Source organism: Blennius ocellaris, assembly GCF_963422515.1.
Source record: "Blennius ocellaris genome assembly, chromosome: 1".
NCBI lineage: Eukaryota > Metazoa > Chordata > Actinopteri > Blenniiformes > Blenniidae > Blennius > Blennius ocellaris.
In genome coordinates this window covers 26,538,338-26,555,042 of record NC_137650.1, presented here as the reverse complement: position 1 = coordinate 26,555,042, position 16,705 = coordinate 26,538,338, and the positions used below count along the sequence as shown (strand labels likewise).

The window sequence follows — 16,705 nt, the reverse complement described above, 5'->3', positions numbered from 1 at the left end:
TGGACAAGAGGCTGCGCAGCCACACACAGTATGAAATATTTGGATTATGTTGGTGAATTATATTTTTGTTGGAAATTAGATGAGATGTTCAACAATTAACTTCTCAATAATATTGTAGCAGAAGTTGATACCACGGTTTGTTTTCAAGGGGCTCATCTATCTATTTGAAACATATTTTAATAAGAAAACCTGAAGTTTCTTTGGGTTTTCCCAATGACTATTATTGCTGTTTTATACAACAAAAACAAAGGTATTACACTATTTTTGTTTTTAATATATGTTTTACTGTACTGTCCTTGCTTATCCTGTATACAATGATCTAAATGAGTTGTGTCAAACTCCATTTAGGTCACATAATGCCCCATTTGATCACCATTTGGACAAAGCATTTCAAATATGGAATAAACCTACAAATAACAGTAATTCTAAAGTTATTGGTAGGTCTTTTTCACACAGGGCTACATGTATATGGAATATATCAGTATATGAAGTCTTGCTACTTTCTCACAATGGAAATATTTGAATATTCATGCAAGTTGTTTTTATCATTTAACACATTTTTCACCATAATTGCTTTGGCCTCGAGGCCAGCTAATAACAAATAGTAGATTTCCCTATTGTTCTTTTGAATACATTGTTTCCAGTAAACATGAACACTCATTTAAATGAAGGCCAGAAAACTAGAATTATGATGCAAAGAATAATTAATTCAACCAAATAACCCAATTCATTAATTAGAGCACAAACACTAAATCACGGGGAGTATAATTCATGCAGTGGCTAGGGTTGTGTTTTTATATGTGGATACATGCAAGTAGGGTGCTTTAGTGTGTTTAGTGTGGAGTGGGATAACCTGAGAAAGGAGGCCAGAGAAAGAGAGGTGGGAGTGATACAGATGGCTCTTCTTCATGTACTTTGCATTCTGCTCAGCCCAGATGTTGAAGGTTCGAGCAAACAAACAAGCCTCCCCACCCTGCCAGCTACCTGCAGCGGGGAAAAATACATGCAGGCATGCAAAGTGGGAAGATTAATAATGATAAATGTGTCAAAGAAAATGCAAAAAAAAAAAATGTTTAATCCTTTAAAAAAAAAAATTCAATTGGCATCATGAGGTCTAATGTTTACAACCTTGCCGTGTGCACTGGTCGGTTGTTTAAAAGAAAGAAAAAAAAAACTCCTGCTCACATCAATAAACTTTGCACTGAAATCACAGATGGATAGTTCTCTACCTACAGCTGAGTCCCCTGGCCCTTACTGAGTCCAGCCCTCCAACTGAAACTACAACACCCGCCTTAACTTCATCACACACACACACACGCACACACACACGCACACACACATGCACGCCCTCCTATCCTCCTGGTACCAGCTGTGGATGCACCACCTGCAATAATCCAAAAGGACATCTTCCTCTTCCTTCTTTTCTTCTTCCTCCCACTCTGTCTCTCTCCGCTCATCCATAGTGACCCATTTCCTCAGATCGTCATCGCCAGGCCCAGCTGCGTCCCTTACCCCACATACTGTACCACCCCCCCCCCCAACCCCCCCACCCCCATACCTGTCGCCCAGACACCTACTGTATGTGTGTGTGTGTGTGTGTGTGTGTGTGTGTGTGTGTGTGTGTGTGTGTGTGTGTGTGTGTGTGTGTGTGTGTGTGTGTGTGTGTGTGTGTGTGTGTGTGTGTGAGATGAAGTTAAAGTGGCTGTTGTATTTTCAGAGGGATCGTAAAAACACACATGCTTGTACATCTTCAATAACAAGGTTTACCTACCCTACTTTTAAAAGTCTGTTGTACTATACAAGCTGGGTCTTACTAATATGATTGTTATTTTCATTTTTTTTATTTATTTTTTTCACTTAGATTGAGATTATTTTGAAGTTTCAGGATTCTGAGTAAAAAAAAAAAAAATCCTTCTTCATTCAACTTTATTAAACCTTTACAGTAGTTGATGCATTTATAAATGAAAACCTTTCCGACTCTGTTACTGCATACATGTTATTTACTAGTAATTAGAAACATCTGGTTTGTTGTGAAATGACGGAATACAAAAACTTGGCAGATAGGACACTTTAAAATCCTTTTTTAAAAGTTAAATACTTCTTTAGTGCAAGATCAAAGTTTGTTCTGCTTCTTTGGCTTTTGTTTCATGCTACTCATCTTTGGCTGCTTGTAAGATGCTATGGTGATACAATTAAGTTGACATTGTCTAATGACATGCAAACCATATGCAAATCAGTTTACTGGCCTCTGCTGATTTTACACTAAAGCATTAATGTGTAGTACTCCTTAAATCTATGGTGCTCCATCTACTACTCCATCTTCCCCATAAACCCATAAAGTAATGAGCGGTTCGTATCGTTCCCTTGTTTTCCGTCCTGCCCAGGGGATACAGCAGTCTTTAAGGACGGTGTGTACTGGATCATGGGTCGCAGTAGTGTCGACATCATCAAGAGTGGAGGTTACAAAATCAGTGCACTCGAGGTGGAGCGTCACCTCCTGGCTCATCCAGGCATCATAGGTAAGAGAAGTTATTTCAGGAGTGGACCACAATGTGCGTTAATGTTTTTTGTTTGTTTTACCTATTTCTGTTGTAATAAGTGAAATCAGAAGGAAACCATTATACACTCGTGAAAAAGTTTGGGTTTTCCTTTGTGAATCATTGGGTGTTTTTATCAGACACTTCATTCTGATGCATCAAATAACGCAGGAAGATGACAGTAGTGAAATGAGGTTTATTGGATTAACAGAAAATGTGCAATTTGCATCAATATAACTTTAAATTGGCCACTTTTATTGCATTTTGTCTTGATTGGATGTGCCTGTCTATGAAGGTCAATGCTTAATGAACACATCAAACCAATTTTGTGTTCCAATTAATCAGCGTTAAGTAGCGACATGTATTCAAATCAACAAAATGACAAGGGTTCCCAAATGTTTGCAGAGCCTAGTTTTTAACATCTGATTCATTTTTCATTCCACTCAATATAGCCACACTAAAGGTTTTTGTCTCAAAAATACCCCAGTACTCATCTTTTGTTAGAAATTGAATGACATGCCACTATAATTATTTTCTGTGAGGACAGAGTAGATTATCGTTGCAGCCTCAGAGTGGTGCGCAAACCTTTTCACACAACTGTGTTATTACATGCAATCCATGTCCATTTAAACACCATTGTATTGAATGGAATCATGAACCATTTTGTTACCCATCATTACCAAAACAAGTCCAAGAAATAACAGAAGATGAAAGAGTCTTAGATGAATGTTGTGTGAGAAGTGTGTGTGATCTGTGTGATGTTTGATCCGTCAGATGTGGCTGTGATCGGGGCTCCAGATGCCACGTGGGGCCAGAAAGTCACTGCTGTTGTGCAGCTGAAGAACGGCCAGAGTATGACCTTACCAGAGCTGAAGACATGGGCCAGGTGCTGTGACTCACTACTTCCTATTTGTTGTGAAGTTATACCACAAGTTCACTATGTCGTTTTATAGGCTTCAGGTTTAGCAATAGACGAGCAGCTGTTGATAGGAGCCTTCTTTTTGGGTTGTTTTTTTTAAGAGGATGTCCTCACAAATCAAAAGTTAAGTTAAGGATGTTTTGTATGGACAGCAGCAATAGAGATCAATCCTTTCCATTTCAAATAGAGTTGAGAGCCGAAAAAAAACAAAAAAACCCACTGAAACTTCCCACGTTTTACTGCTGTGCACTTTCAACTACACACACACACACAGTGCTGCATTTTTCTGTAGATCATCCTGGAGGTTACCACCATCCGGATTCACTTTAACAAAACTCAATAGTTTTTAAGTTCTTTTTTTTTTTCAGAACATAAATTTGTGAACTGAACACTGAATCGTCTGATATTTGCCAAAGGTAAAAAAGATAGGAAAATAACAAAATAACCTCCCATCTTCTACAAATTTCTGCCCTTCAACATAACATTGACATTAGCATGAAAAGACAGATTACAAATTTAGGAGAAAATCTTCAGTATAAACAGAATAAGACTGTAAACACAAACCAGTCTGTGCTCTGCATCATGGCCTAATGTCCCTGACAGCAACCACCCAATTAAAAACATTCTTGCAACTCTTGAATTCAGCAGCTACTGACATCCTTTTAATTTGAGCACAAATATCTGTCTTTTAATCTTCTTACAGTTGTGTGAAGAGCGTGATTACCTGATATCAATACTGACTGAAAGCCAAGACTTCCTTTGTCTGTGTCAAAAAGTCCCTTGAAAACAAAACCGGAATCCGAACAGTCGATAGTAAACTGCTTCAAAACTGTGATGCAAACAATTATCACAAAAGGACATATCTCCTTTTGTATCTTTTAAAATCTCTACTTTTTACTTTTAATTAAGTAAAGAAGTTGGATCTGTACTTCTAGTTTTACCAAGTCTTATTTTACAAAAGTATGTCTTCTTTTTCACTTCTGCTGGCTTGTTTGTGAGAAAAACATAAAGCCTGCATATTTGTAGAACCAGTGTTACGCTCTGACCCCATTTCAGGAATTTCGCCCTAAAATGCTTCAGACGAAAGCTTGGCTAAATTAAAAGAATGGCTTTCAATCAAATATTCCATTTAATCCATTTCCCAGGTACAGGCTGAAGTCCTCATCACTTGGAATTACTGATGTGTGGATCCTGAAATCGTTGTACTTTTAATCTGCATTGGTCAAAGTTTGGTTGGTTTATATTGTTTTCTCTTATAGCACCAAATAACTGCTATGAGTGATTGCTCTCTAAAAGGACAATAAGGCCACATGCAGTATATAAAACACAAAATTCCCATATGTAAAATTTTGTATAATCATATTATAAATATATAAAACTATTTTTTTCCATTGAATTGACAAAGTGTAACACCACTAACCACTAGACCACCTGCCACCATTAAAAGTGCTGTACACCCACAGGTAGGATCTAAACCTGTACCACCGGTGGAGACCGTGACCTGAATACCTTTCCAGCCATCTATCATCCTTATTCACACCACCCAACGAAAAAAGAAAGAAAATAGGAACATCCCATTACTGCAAAGGAGTTCTGACCCTGTCTTGGTTCAATCTTTTTTTTTTTTCTGATTGAAGAACACAACCCACACAGCTCTTTGTCAATCTATGATAAGCAAATGAAGGCTCCTAATTCAGACGGCGCAGCGCTGAGAGTTCAGCAGAATCTCCCCGGTGGCCGGCCCTGAAGTCCTCGGATCAATGGGGAAGGGTGTGAGAGAAAGAGAGGCCAAGGATGGACTAATGAGGGGAGCAGAGTGAAAGATGGGAGAGAGGAAGATGTGAAGAAAGCAAACCAATGATTGCTATGGAGGGCTTTGTCCAACTGACAGTGTTTTTCCTCTCTATTTCCAAATGTCAGGAGAGTTTATTTTGTGTACTGCAGGCAGTTACCGGTGACATGCAGTCTTCCACATTGCAACGTTTAAAAACCGTATTCTATTTCTGTCTTCTATCCATTATTTGGAAAATTAAATCCCGTGCATTTTTTCCCCCCAACCTTTTCTTCAAATCTCACCATCCGTCATCGTCTTCCACAACATTAATTTAAAAACCCACATCTGTCAGTTTTTCACATTGCTGAACTGTACAAGTCTGTTTGTGTGGGTATTTATTGCGGCGGAAGGCACCTAAATCTGTTTACACACTCATGATATAGACTCATGTGGGCATACAAAAAATATCTGATACGAGAAATCACATTTATAGGTGACATTTTAATAATTTAATAATAATGTTATTTAATCGTCAGAAACAAATGTGTTTCCCAGGCCCTTAACGTACTAACTACAAGTTACCGAAAATTTGCACACGCATCGAACCTCGTGAAAAATCTGAGACTTAGAAGAAATATTTAGACGAAACTCCACAGTGGCAAAATGGCCACCTGCAATATTTAGAGCATTAAGCGTCACATTTCACCTACAGCTACGAGATTACGTAGACATACGTGACACACCAAGACGCACAACAACGTCTCTTACAGACATATTAAAAACTCGACAGGAAGTCGGCCATTTTGAAAAAATTTGGATAATTTTAGCCCAATTTTTTTTATTTTCTTTTCTTTTGTTGAGGCGACTTGTAGTGTGCAAAAAGTCCACACACACACACACACACACACACACAGTTTTGGGCCAGAGGGTAGAGCCAGCGGACAGGCAGTGCCAGCAAACAGCCCTCTGCTGAGGCCGAGGTGTAGGGGCAGAGCCAGGGAGATAAAATGAGACAGGAACAAGTAGATGGATGCTCACTCTTCAGTGCCCTGGCTTCAGCTGTCAGTCTGAATTTCTATCACACCCTCTGTGCCCCCCTCACTGTCTCGAACACACACGGACGCACACACACACACACACACACACACACACACACACACACACACACACACACACACACACACACACACACACACGCGCGCGCGCAGACACGAACACACTGCCCTAGAGAAATTGGTGACATGAGCGAGTCCCATTACTGAAACGTGCGTGTATGCACATATACTCGCTCACACTTTACTCACTGAGTCACAGAGACGGAGACATCTGCTGAAAGGAGTGTTTGATGGCAACCGTATGAGTCATTATGCTCACTCGCACATTGGGAATACACACACACACACACACACACACACACACACACACACACACACACACACACTTCGGCACAAACAAACAAACTAGGTTAAAAGATAATAAAAGAGCTCCAGGCTTTAAGATTTGACGTAACAACCAAGCACTCAACACAGAAAAAAATAAAACACTTTTAATTATCTCAGCCTTCTGTTTTTCCCTTTATTATTTGTTTTTTTTATATTTCTTTTTCCGCCATTTCTCAGTGATTATGTTGTTTTGTGGGGAGGGAATTGTCTGTGTCTGGAAGGGGAATTGGGGATATTAGGCAGGAGGGGTGCAAAGTGTATGAAGGACATTTATTTCCTTATCTCGACTACTCTGCCACAGGGCTAGCCTTTGTTTCACAATTGTTTTCAGTTTGTTTTTGTTTGGGGGTTTTTTTTTTTGTTTTTTTTTAGTTGTTGCTTTTGTGGCACATGTGTGCGTGTATGTTTCCACCCATACTCGTGCATCCATCAGTGTTTTGCATGTCCTTGTGCTTGTGTGTGTTTTAACATTACTGTTCGTTTCAGGGAGCACATGGCCCCGTACATTATCCCTACAGGCCTGGTGCTGGTGGAGGAGATGCCAAGGAATCAGATGGGGAAAATCAATAAGAAGGACCTTCTGCGACACTTCTTTCCATGACTGGACAGATTTTATACAGACAGCAGCAAAAACACTCCGAGTACAGAGTGGGAAGGCAATGTGATGGATAAACGCCTCAAGCAACCTGTTCTCAGAGGAAACTTAATAACAACTGTAAACAATGCAGTTGAAAGTAATTCTGTCGTACTGAACACCAATTATCACAAACACTGCGCCGTCAGTTACTCTGGATATCATCACTTTAATTTGTAATTTGGTTAAAGGTGTGTGAAGCAGGACTCCAACAAGAGAATAGAACGTGAGTTTCAGTACCCTGGTCTGGATCTCTCATTTCAATAAGCTATTTGTTTTTTTTATTTATTTTACATTCAAAGAGGCATTTTAAACATAATTTCTAAGCAGACAGCATGTTGTGGTGTTTCTCGTATGTATTACAAAGAAGACCTTTCATAAATTGCACAACAGTGCAGCGTGCTGGGCTAATTGTGCTCGTGGGATTGTTATGATGGTATTTACAACATGATTAAAACTCTGCAGAACTGCTACTTTCACAGACACGAACAAGGATGTTCTGCAACAGGAAGGCGATCCTGCCACCTGCCACGTTGCATTAAAGGTTTATTAAACACCCGCTAGTTAAGGTCTGCTTGTTTAGTGAGCACCAGTGTTTGGATGGCAGAGCGCAAACTTCCACAGGAGGACGAAAAAGACAACACAGTCACAGCCAGGTTTATTGAAGTGCAGCCTAATCTGCAGACTGAACTCTAAAGATTTAAGTTGATTAAAAATTAGTGAGCAATAAATACCTAGAAAAGCAATTAAATTATTATCACTGAAATGATTCTGATGTGAACACACGAACTACAGAATAGATGATTGGTGGATGTTGTAGTTAATGTTGTTCTAATTTGTCACAGTTTACTTGTAATATGGGTATTGCAAAACATTTAAATAAATTTGACAATATTTAAACATGTTTTCTTTGGTTGTCTTTGTGATGGTGATTTCACTCTGTCAGAAGATGGACTGCTAATATAATATACCTTCTAAAATTCTATTTTGAGTTACATGTTTATGGTTATTATATACTGGGAGTGTAGACCTAAAATGAATAGTGCATTTCATTATTTGAGCAGTTTTAAAACACTTTAAATGATCACAGATCACATTCATGCTGCAGTTTGGGGTTCAGTAATTTGCGGATTAAGAGGCAATAAGTTCTACCAGCTGAGTCGTAGTCAAGCCAAATGAGAGCAAACAATCTAATTCAACTGTAATGAGTATTATTATTGTTCTATTCTAAGGTTTTAATGATGTTTACTCAGGCAGTTTTAATGGGAGGTTTGTGATCACAGTAGAAAAAATTTAATAGGTAATGTGCCGAAAGAATAAAATTAGAAAACATTATTGAGTTATAGTAGTTTTTAGCATTGTACATATGTCGGTGCTCTGGAATTAACAAAGTGTTTGCCTAAAAATCCAAAATGTTTTCTAAAAATTTTAATTAAACTGTGTTTTGGATGATTTTTTTTTCATTTGCTGCGATTTTGCAAAGCGGTGCTGCTACACTTGTTCTGTCTGTGCAGCTGTGGTTACACAGGTGTGATGAGAGCCTGAGGGTGGATTCTCCAGCAAAGCACAACACCACAGCTGGGTGCCCTGCACTCCATCTGACTAACCCTCTCACACTGCTCGCTCTTCTCACCTCTCATCCTTTCTCATCTGCATTTCTCCAATACTTGGCCTCTTCTGTCTTCATCACAAATCACAGCAGATTGCAGCAGCACCGGGACCGACTTGACTGTGGGACTTTATTTGAATGAGCCTTGGCGTCCTGCCAGAATAGGAAAAGGTTGCATGACGAGATGAAAGAAAAGGCGCAGCTAGGAGAGAGAAGAAAATATATATAAAGGACGGATATCCAATATAGATTGGACTCTTAACAAGAGCTGGCTAGAGAAAGTTGATAGAGGACAGGAGGATGAAAGAAATGAAGATGCAAAACCAAAAGTCAGAAAGGGTTTTTTTTAATAAGCAATATGTGATGGACTTGGTGATAAAGCAGAAGGGAAAAGAGAGAAGGGGCCTTTAAAATAGGGTTGAGATAAACAGTCAAGATGAACAACTTGAGAACTGAAGATAAAAAAAAAAAGAATGAAAGTGCAACCCCCCCCCCACTCGATACAACCCCTGTCCACACACACACACACACACGCACGCACACGCTCGTCCGCCCACGGTCACCAGAGACCTGATTAAGAGAGCAGCGCTATCGATCTGTGGGCTGGCAGGCTAGGATGGATGAGCAGGCAAGGCTGCAAGAGCACTAGAGGACAGCTCCGGTGCCCCCAAATCCCCTCGGCACCCCACCCAACCACCCACGCCAGAGCTGCGAGCCGGCAAGGGCCACGGGCAAAAGTCTGGAGCTGCCACACTGAGGCTCCAGCCTTCAGCAGAGGGTCAAGATCTGAACTGAAGTGCGCTGTAATAGGTACATGGCCTGTACTGTAAGTGGGTGTGTGTTTGGGAGGAGGCATTGAGTTTCAGCACTCACCTGGTGTATACAAGTGGGATAGGATGCTGGTGCATATTCCCTGGACTCTGGCTTGATGGAGTACCCGTACCCTTGAACTGTCTGCGCCTCCCCTTTTTTGTCTCTCTCACTCTCACACACACATCCGAACACACAGTGACTGTTTGCTGGAGCGTGGTGGAAGAGGTTGTCTGCAGATGGCTGCTTATTGGGCCCCAGGGTCCTGGAGGGCGGGTTATGGGGGACACTGGTGAGGTTGTTTACGTGTTAAGAGTTTGGGTAGAGTGGCAAAGGTCTTAAAAAAAAAAAAAAAAGCCAGCTGATCTTGCAAAAGGTTGTAGTCCTGTCCTTAGAAATAGTTTAACTTTTTATCGAAATCGCTTTTTTTTTTTTTTTTTCAAAGGGAAGTCAGCTTCCTGTTAAGACTGCTGCCACCACAATACATCAGGAACCTGGTGGCATGAGAAGCAAGGAAGGAATTGAAACCATCATATGTACAGAGGGATTTACTTTCATTAGATCACACAGTGTATAACAGTGATTTTTAGACTCATCTGGTTGAGTAGAGGCGGTTTGCAGCTTCGTCACAGAGTACACAGAGAGCTGCAGGGGAATCACAAAGATGGCCAAAGATACAGACGGATAGAATGGATGTGCCTGATAACTAAATTCTCTTGTTAACAAAACCGTCTTTTTTTTTTTTTTTTTTTTTAATTAAGACCAATTTAAAGAATGAAAAGTCATTATATTGTGTTTTGCGAGTTTGTTGAAGAGTTAAATTACAATCTTCAACAAATATATCTTCTTTTAAATGCTGAGGTACGAGGCACTTTATTGTGTGTAGGAATCTGAAGGTTAGCATTTTGCATCCATGTATTCAGGCTCAATATATTCCATTAACTCCGTGAAGCTTTTATCTTCAACAGAGTTTAAGTGGAAACTTCTGGCAAACGGGGCTGGGTTTTATGAGAGGACTAGCAATAGTGCAGACATTTATTACTTTAGGAGAATGATTGTACACACCTCAATTTAAGTGTATGACCACCAGCCTTGTATTGCGTAAGTTCTCCCCTTGTGCTGCCCCACTTGCAAAAAAAAAACCAACAACAAAACAATAAACAATACAGGGTGTATTCTGACACCTTTCTTCCACAACATTAACATCGACAGCAGTTTGAGCAGCTCCTCTGTTGGGTCAGGTCACACAAGGCTCAGGCCTGTCACTATTTCATCACTCATCCTTTGAACGCTTTAGATGCAAACATACTAATTGTTCGGGTGTTCTAGTTCAGATATTCGCCTATCAAATCCTCAAGTTTTCCCATATTTAATCATTTCAACACAAGATTGTATGGTTTATCAGTATATGCATTTGAAAGAACACATGATTCAATTTGAGTGAGACAAGGTGAGAGAGAGCTCACTGTGTGGTCGTGGATAAAGAGAAAGCATTCAATAGGAATTATGATAACGTAGGAGTAAGTTAAGACTGAAAAGTATGTGAGGGTTGTCTTGGGCATGAATGAGGAAAGTGAGATAGTGATGAGGTGCAGTAAGAGTGACAATTAGAGTATAGCTCTGAGCCGTTTCTTGTTTTCAGTGGTGATGAAGGTGATAGAGGAGGTCAGATGGGAAACTCTGTAGACAGTGATGTTTGCGGATGATCTGTAGTAGATCTGAGTAGAGGACAGGGAGAGGAGAATCTACCCACAGTAGTTGAAGTATCGGGGGGGGGTCAATGGACCGAAGGCTGGAGCAGGTTAGTTTTACCGAATTGATGATGTGTTGTCGCAACATTAATCCTGCTGTATCCTTTTTGCGTTTCTTATGTTGTCACCTTGACATTAGAGGTCTGGTACAACCGGGCAAACGGAGAACGACAGTCACGCATTATAACTTACGAGCAATTTGGAGTCTCCAACTCACTTCAAACTAAACGTTTTTTAAGACAATTTGAGGAAACCAGAATACCTGAAGGAAACCCAATGTGAGCATAAAGAAAACATGCAAACTCCACACAGTTTACAAGTGCATTCCGGATTCAAACTCTCAACGAGATGGCTAACTACGACACCACTGTGCAGCCCCAAAACATCTCCAGGACTGCAAGAAAAAAAGTGGTTGCACAAATACAAGCCTCCAACTGAATAGGTTCTTTCCTGTAGTGTTGGAAAGAGACACGCATTAAATATAACAAATGCCACCACAATACATCATTTCACTATAAGCTCCAGGCAGCTACAATACAGCCACCTGTTTTAGTGTTGGACTGAAGACAGGTGCTCACAGTTTGACTCAAAGTTGATGGTGTCTCAGAACATTACCAGATATTGTCTTTCCTAACTGTACAGTGGCATAGTGGTGAGGCCTTTTGTCTCCTCGTGAGAATGTTGTGAGTTCAATTCCTGGCCAGGCGTGTGCTTGTGTCCAGGAGCTTTCATGTAACTCTAAATTGCGTCTTTGTGTTTTATCCTGACGAGGCAACATTTCAACTTTTAATGCCACATTTCTTGACTAGCATTAAATCTCATTTACAGATTTTGTTGTAAGCTAAATCTCTTTTTTATTGACATAGTATTGACTGTCATAATTAATTTATTTAAAAAAAACAGTAATACAAGTGTAATTAAAATAGCTATAAAAAAATGGAAAAGTTATTTATTTCCATTAATTTAATAAAACCAGTGAAACTTTGATATGTTCCATAATCATTAAGTCCTGAAATATAGTGGGTACAAATATTGTGATGATTAGATAAGGTGTTTTTCTTACTTTTCCACTATCAACTCAAATTTAATCATGCCTATAATTTTTTAAGTGCTATTATGGAAGCTGTCCATATTAAGCCACTTCGTTAGCCACTAAGCTATTTCAAGAAGTATCATATTAGTTTTTAGAAGCTGAGAGATAATTATCACTTAATATTTTTTCTTTTATTTCTTTTATTGGTAATCATTTAAGAGTTCAGTGGCAACATAAGCAAATGTATGTCTTAACTTAAACTAAGCTTTGACTCATCGCTCACTCGTCATTTGACGGTGTTCAGTTATAGTATGAGGAGCCCACCTCATCTTCACCACCCACTGCCTATAATCCAACAAACATGTGTTCTTCACAATAAAACCAATACAGACTCACGCTGATATTGTATCTCCTGTACTTAGGAGGATTTACATTTGGTCTTTTGCATACAGTGTGTTACTCTGACACTCATCCTCTGTCATTGCGACTCCGCGGAAGTCCCGGCCTGTCATTCTGCTGTGAACATGAAAGCCATCCGTCATGAATGATTCTGCAGGAGAAAGAAGTTCCTCCCTCCTCTCTTTGAACTCTGACTGCATAATAAACAGGTCAGACTGAAGTCACCGAAACACAAAAGGCTCTGAGTGTGTGGCAGAACATTTACACACCGCTGCTCTGTTGTACATTGCAGACACCAACAGAAAGCAGAGCTATAATTATACAAATATTCACATGCTCACTTTTGACAATCACAAAAGGCGGTGGGCCTCGGGCTACTTGATCAACGTGACAGGCTTTATGGATGTAAGTGGGTAGAGAGACGAGTGATGGGACGATGACAGGCGAGGCTCTCCAGCCCCAGGGACGCCCAGTACACACACATACAAACACACATCAGTGCATCCAGAACCCCACCAGGCCTGTGTGGGTGTGTAACCGATGCTTGTACTGGCAGGTTGTTGTTTACATGGAGCTCATGTTTATTCTAAAGCTACTTACACCTCATTGGCTCGGCCTCGGGCTTCGTTCCTGTGAAGCTCCTGCTGACTCGCTCTCTGCTCTCTCTTTGCCTTTTTCTCGGTTGACTTTTTTTTTTTTTTTTTTGCTCGTTCTTATTCCATTGTCGTCTCCTCCCTTTTCCTCCCTCGCTCTCATTACTATCCGTTAATGATGTTAGTCTCATTGTGATGATCCACAACATGTTTTCAGCCATGCTAATAGCATGACCTCTGGTTTGGCACTGTCAGGCTGATGGTCCGCTCAACACCCCTTCGCACAGAATGAAATATCCCAACCACAATCTAGTGGACTGCAATGAAATTTAATACAGGCACTATCTCACCTGAGGATAAAACTTCTCTGACTGGAAAACCTGAAAATAATATCTTGTTGTTTTTATTTTAATATGTAAAATAACATTTAATCTCATCCTGGACCTTTAATTCACCTTCCATCTTAGAATCAGAATCATCTGATTGACCAAACACTTGAAAGCCCAAATGTTTGTAATTAGACACCAGCATCGTTGTATTGCTAAGTGCTTCAATACCTAGAAGCGCCCAGAAATGGCGACCATTCAAAGAAATGTGCCCACTCTCGCAAAAAGTCAAAACCCTCAACAGTATATTTGTCCAGTTTGTCGTCGAGTATTAGACATTTTCACATGCGTATCTTATACTGAAGTCAATTCGACGATTGACCTTATTTTAAAAACTAAACCTTTTCAAAGCCACGAAGGCTTATTGTGCTGGCACATATCTCCGGTTTCTGTAGTGTCAAGTGGGCAAGAGTTCATAACTCCCTCTGAATGGGGCACTGGTCCAGGTTAGTCCTCAGCATAGTCATTTATAGGTTTCGAGTGGCACCTCAACTACCATCACCTTATTGCACATGAACGTCTTTATTGAATGCATTCTAAAATATTCTTTTGTAAAAATACATATTTTCCCAATGAAGCTGAAGCTTTTTGTCTTTCAGAATGATTTAAACATTCATTGTTTCAGATTTCACCTCCAGTTAATATGGACACGCACCACTTTCATGTTCTTTAAAGTCTCGAAGGCCGCCGCATCAACTGATTTATCTTTTTTCCATCTGTCCATCTTCTTTACAATTTACACAACTTCCTCCGAGTCACGTTTCTTCCGAGAACATGCAAACTCCAGGGAAAAGCCCAGCTCAGATATGAATCCAGACCTTCGGAGTGGAGAGTGTACCACTGACAGTTTAACTGTCTCATATTTTTTGGGGGGATCAAAAAGCTGAATATAATAATGAAATAATTAAAATTAGTGAACCATCAGTTCTATGAAATACCTGCTTAACATGCAGGTTAATTTTGTATTTTGGAAGAATTTTAGTTAACTGAGTTTAAACTTGGAAGAAAAAAAAAACTTTTTGGGGAGGGGAACAAAAACTAAATCAATAGTGAATTATCATGTTCTAGCACTCATAACTCGGCCCACTCAACAATGGAGAGAGACAAGGTCATGAGAGAATAAATAGCAAGCAGACTAGCTAATGATCTATCATTCTGGACAAGCGGCTGCACCCGAGAGCGGGCCGCCTGACAAGATCATTAATAAAAGCTGCTGGGAGAGTGATCGATCGGCTTGATGGATGATCAGAGCCACAAATACTATAAAACACCTGGATGTCAAGCCTCGTCTCTTTGGGAAGAGGGAGGGGAGGGAGTCTTAAAAAAAAAAAAAGCCACATCCCAACAGGGAGTCGTCGTAGGGGATCGAACCCTGATGCTCAACCTCTGTACTGTGCTGGAAAATAAATTCAGCGTTGCCACCGCATGTGGGGTTTTATGCATGTACCCGTGCGTAGCCACATTGTGTATCCGTCTGTGTTTGATGCAGCTTGTGTGTGTTGTGGTCCACAGAAGCTCAGTGTGAGAGCATCAGTGTAATTTCAGGTAGATCAGGGAGTCAGCAGGAGTCGTGCTGTACAGGCTGCTGCAGCAGTCCGCCGCGGTGTAATGGGAGGTATTTATTATTGACGTGCTCCCCTCACACCATTACTGAGCTCTGTGGTGGTAATCTGTGTCGGTTCGTCGTATCTCCATTCCCTTCTTCTCTCCCTGCTCTATCTGCGGTGTCTGCCAGCATATTACTGTGTCTCTTTTGTCATCTACACACACAAATACACTCACGCGCCTTACTCAGCAGTTCATCTCGATTTCTAATCTTTTCTGGGAGAGAGAGAATGAGTTCAGAAGGAGTGTAGTCTCCTTGCATGGCTGCGTGTATCAATATCTGTACATTGATCTGGCCTGGCCTCTCCTCTTCCATTCATCCAGATATAGATTGGTTTTCCCAGCAGGTATCTGTGCCTAGAATCTGACTGATGGGGGGGGGGAGAGCATAAGGGAGGTGGTATTGAACCAGGGTGTCCCGCATGCCACCAGTGTGTGTTAGACGGCTGAGCAAAAAGCCTTGGGAGGAGACGCTGACTCCAAGAGTCAGGCATGGTGCAGGGAGGCCACAATCTTATCACTTTGGGAATCGATACAGCAGCAAAGATTAAAGTGCGCAGGACTGCAAAGGTTTCTTTTTTTTTTTTATCATCAATTGAACTGGTGACCACATTGAGATTCATTGATGGGTTCAGGAAAAAGTGTAAGAAACAAGTCAAAATCTTCATCACAGCCTGAGAACTATACATAGTTTTATGCAGATTTTAATGATATTCCATTTAAAATGAATGTCCGGATTAGGCGCCTTGCATGGCCATCACTCCCAAATGTAATGGCTTCAAAAACAATATCTTTACAATTCAAAAATATATTACTTAAGTTATATCTTTTTCTTGATAAATACAGATTTTGTAGTTTTATATAAACTACTCTATCAGCTCTGCATGTGGATAAAACCATTAAAAGAGATGCATTTAAGATTAATTAATATAATGGAAAAGATGGTATCCACACATGCTAGTGGGTGGGTTTCTCTGTGTGGAATTTGTATGTTCTCACTGGACATGTGTGGGTTTTGTCAAGTTACTCAAATGACCTCTCACAGTCCCAAAACATGCTGAGAGTAAATGGTGACTTTAAATGCATCGTAGTGAATGTGTTTGCTTATTTGTCCTGTGATGGACTGGTGATCTGTCCAGGGTTTTCCCGTTTTATAGAAAATGGATTGAAAAGTTGCTTTTTTTTCCTTTTTAATTGAAATTGTGAAACATGC

General features: G+C 40.3%; 1 protein-coding gene across 1 annotated transcript in view; it reads left to right on the top strand.

Moving 5' to 3' along the window:
- The window catches only part of acsf3 (acyl-CoA synthetase family member 3), a 33,005-nt gene extending 24,848 nt beyond the window's left edge, over positions 1 to 8,157 (top strand). Inside the window, exons 8-10 of the mRNA XM_080494244.1 lie at positions 2,385 to 2,519; positions 3,312 to 3,423; positions 7,159 to 8,157. Of these exons, the coding sequence (XP_080350370.1) occupies positions 2,385 to 2,519; positions 3,312 to 3,423; positions 7,159 to 7,273 (362 nt within the window). The 3' untranslated portion in view covers positions 7,274 to 8,157. The remainder of the gene's footprint in view (positions 1 to 2,384; positions 2,520 to 3,311; positions 3,424 to 7,158) is intronic.
- The last annotated feature ends 8,548 nt before the right edge of the window (positions 8,158 to 16,705 follow it).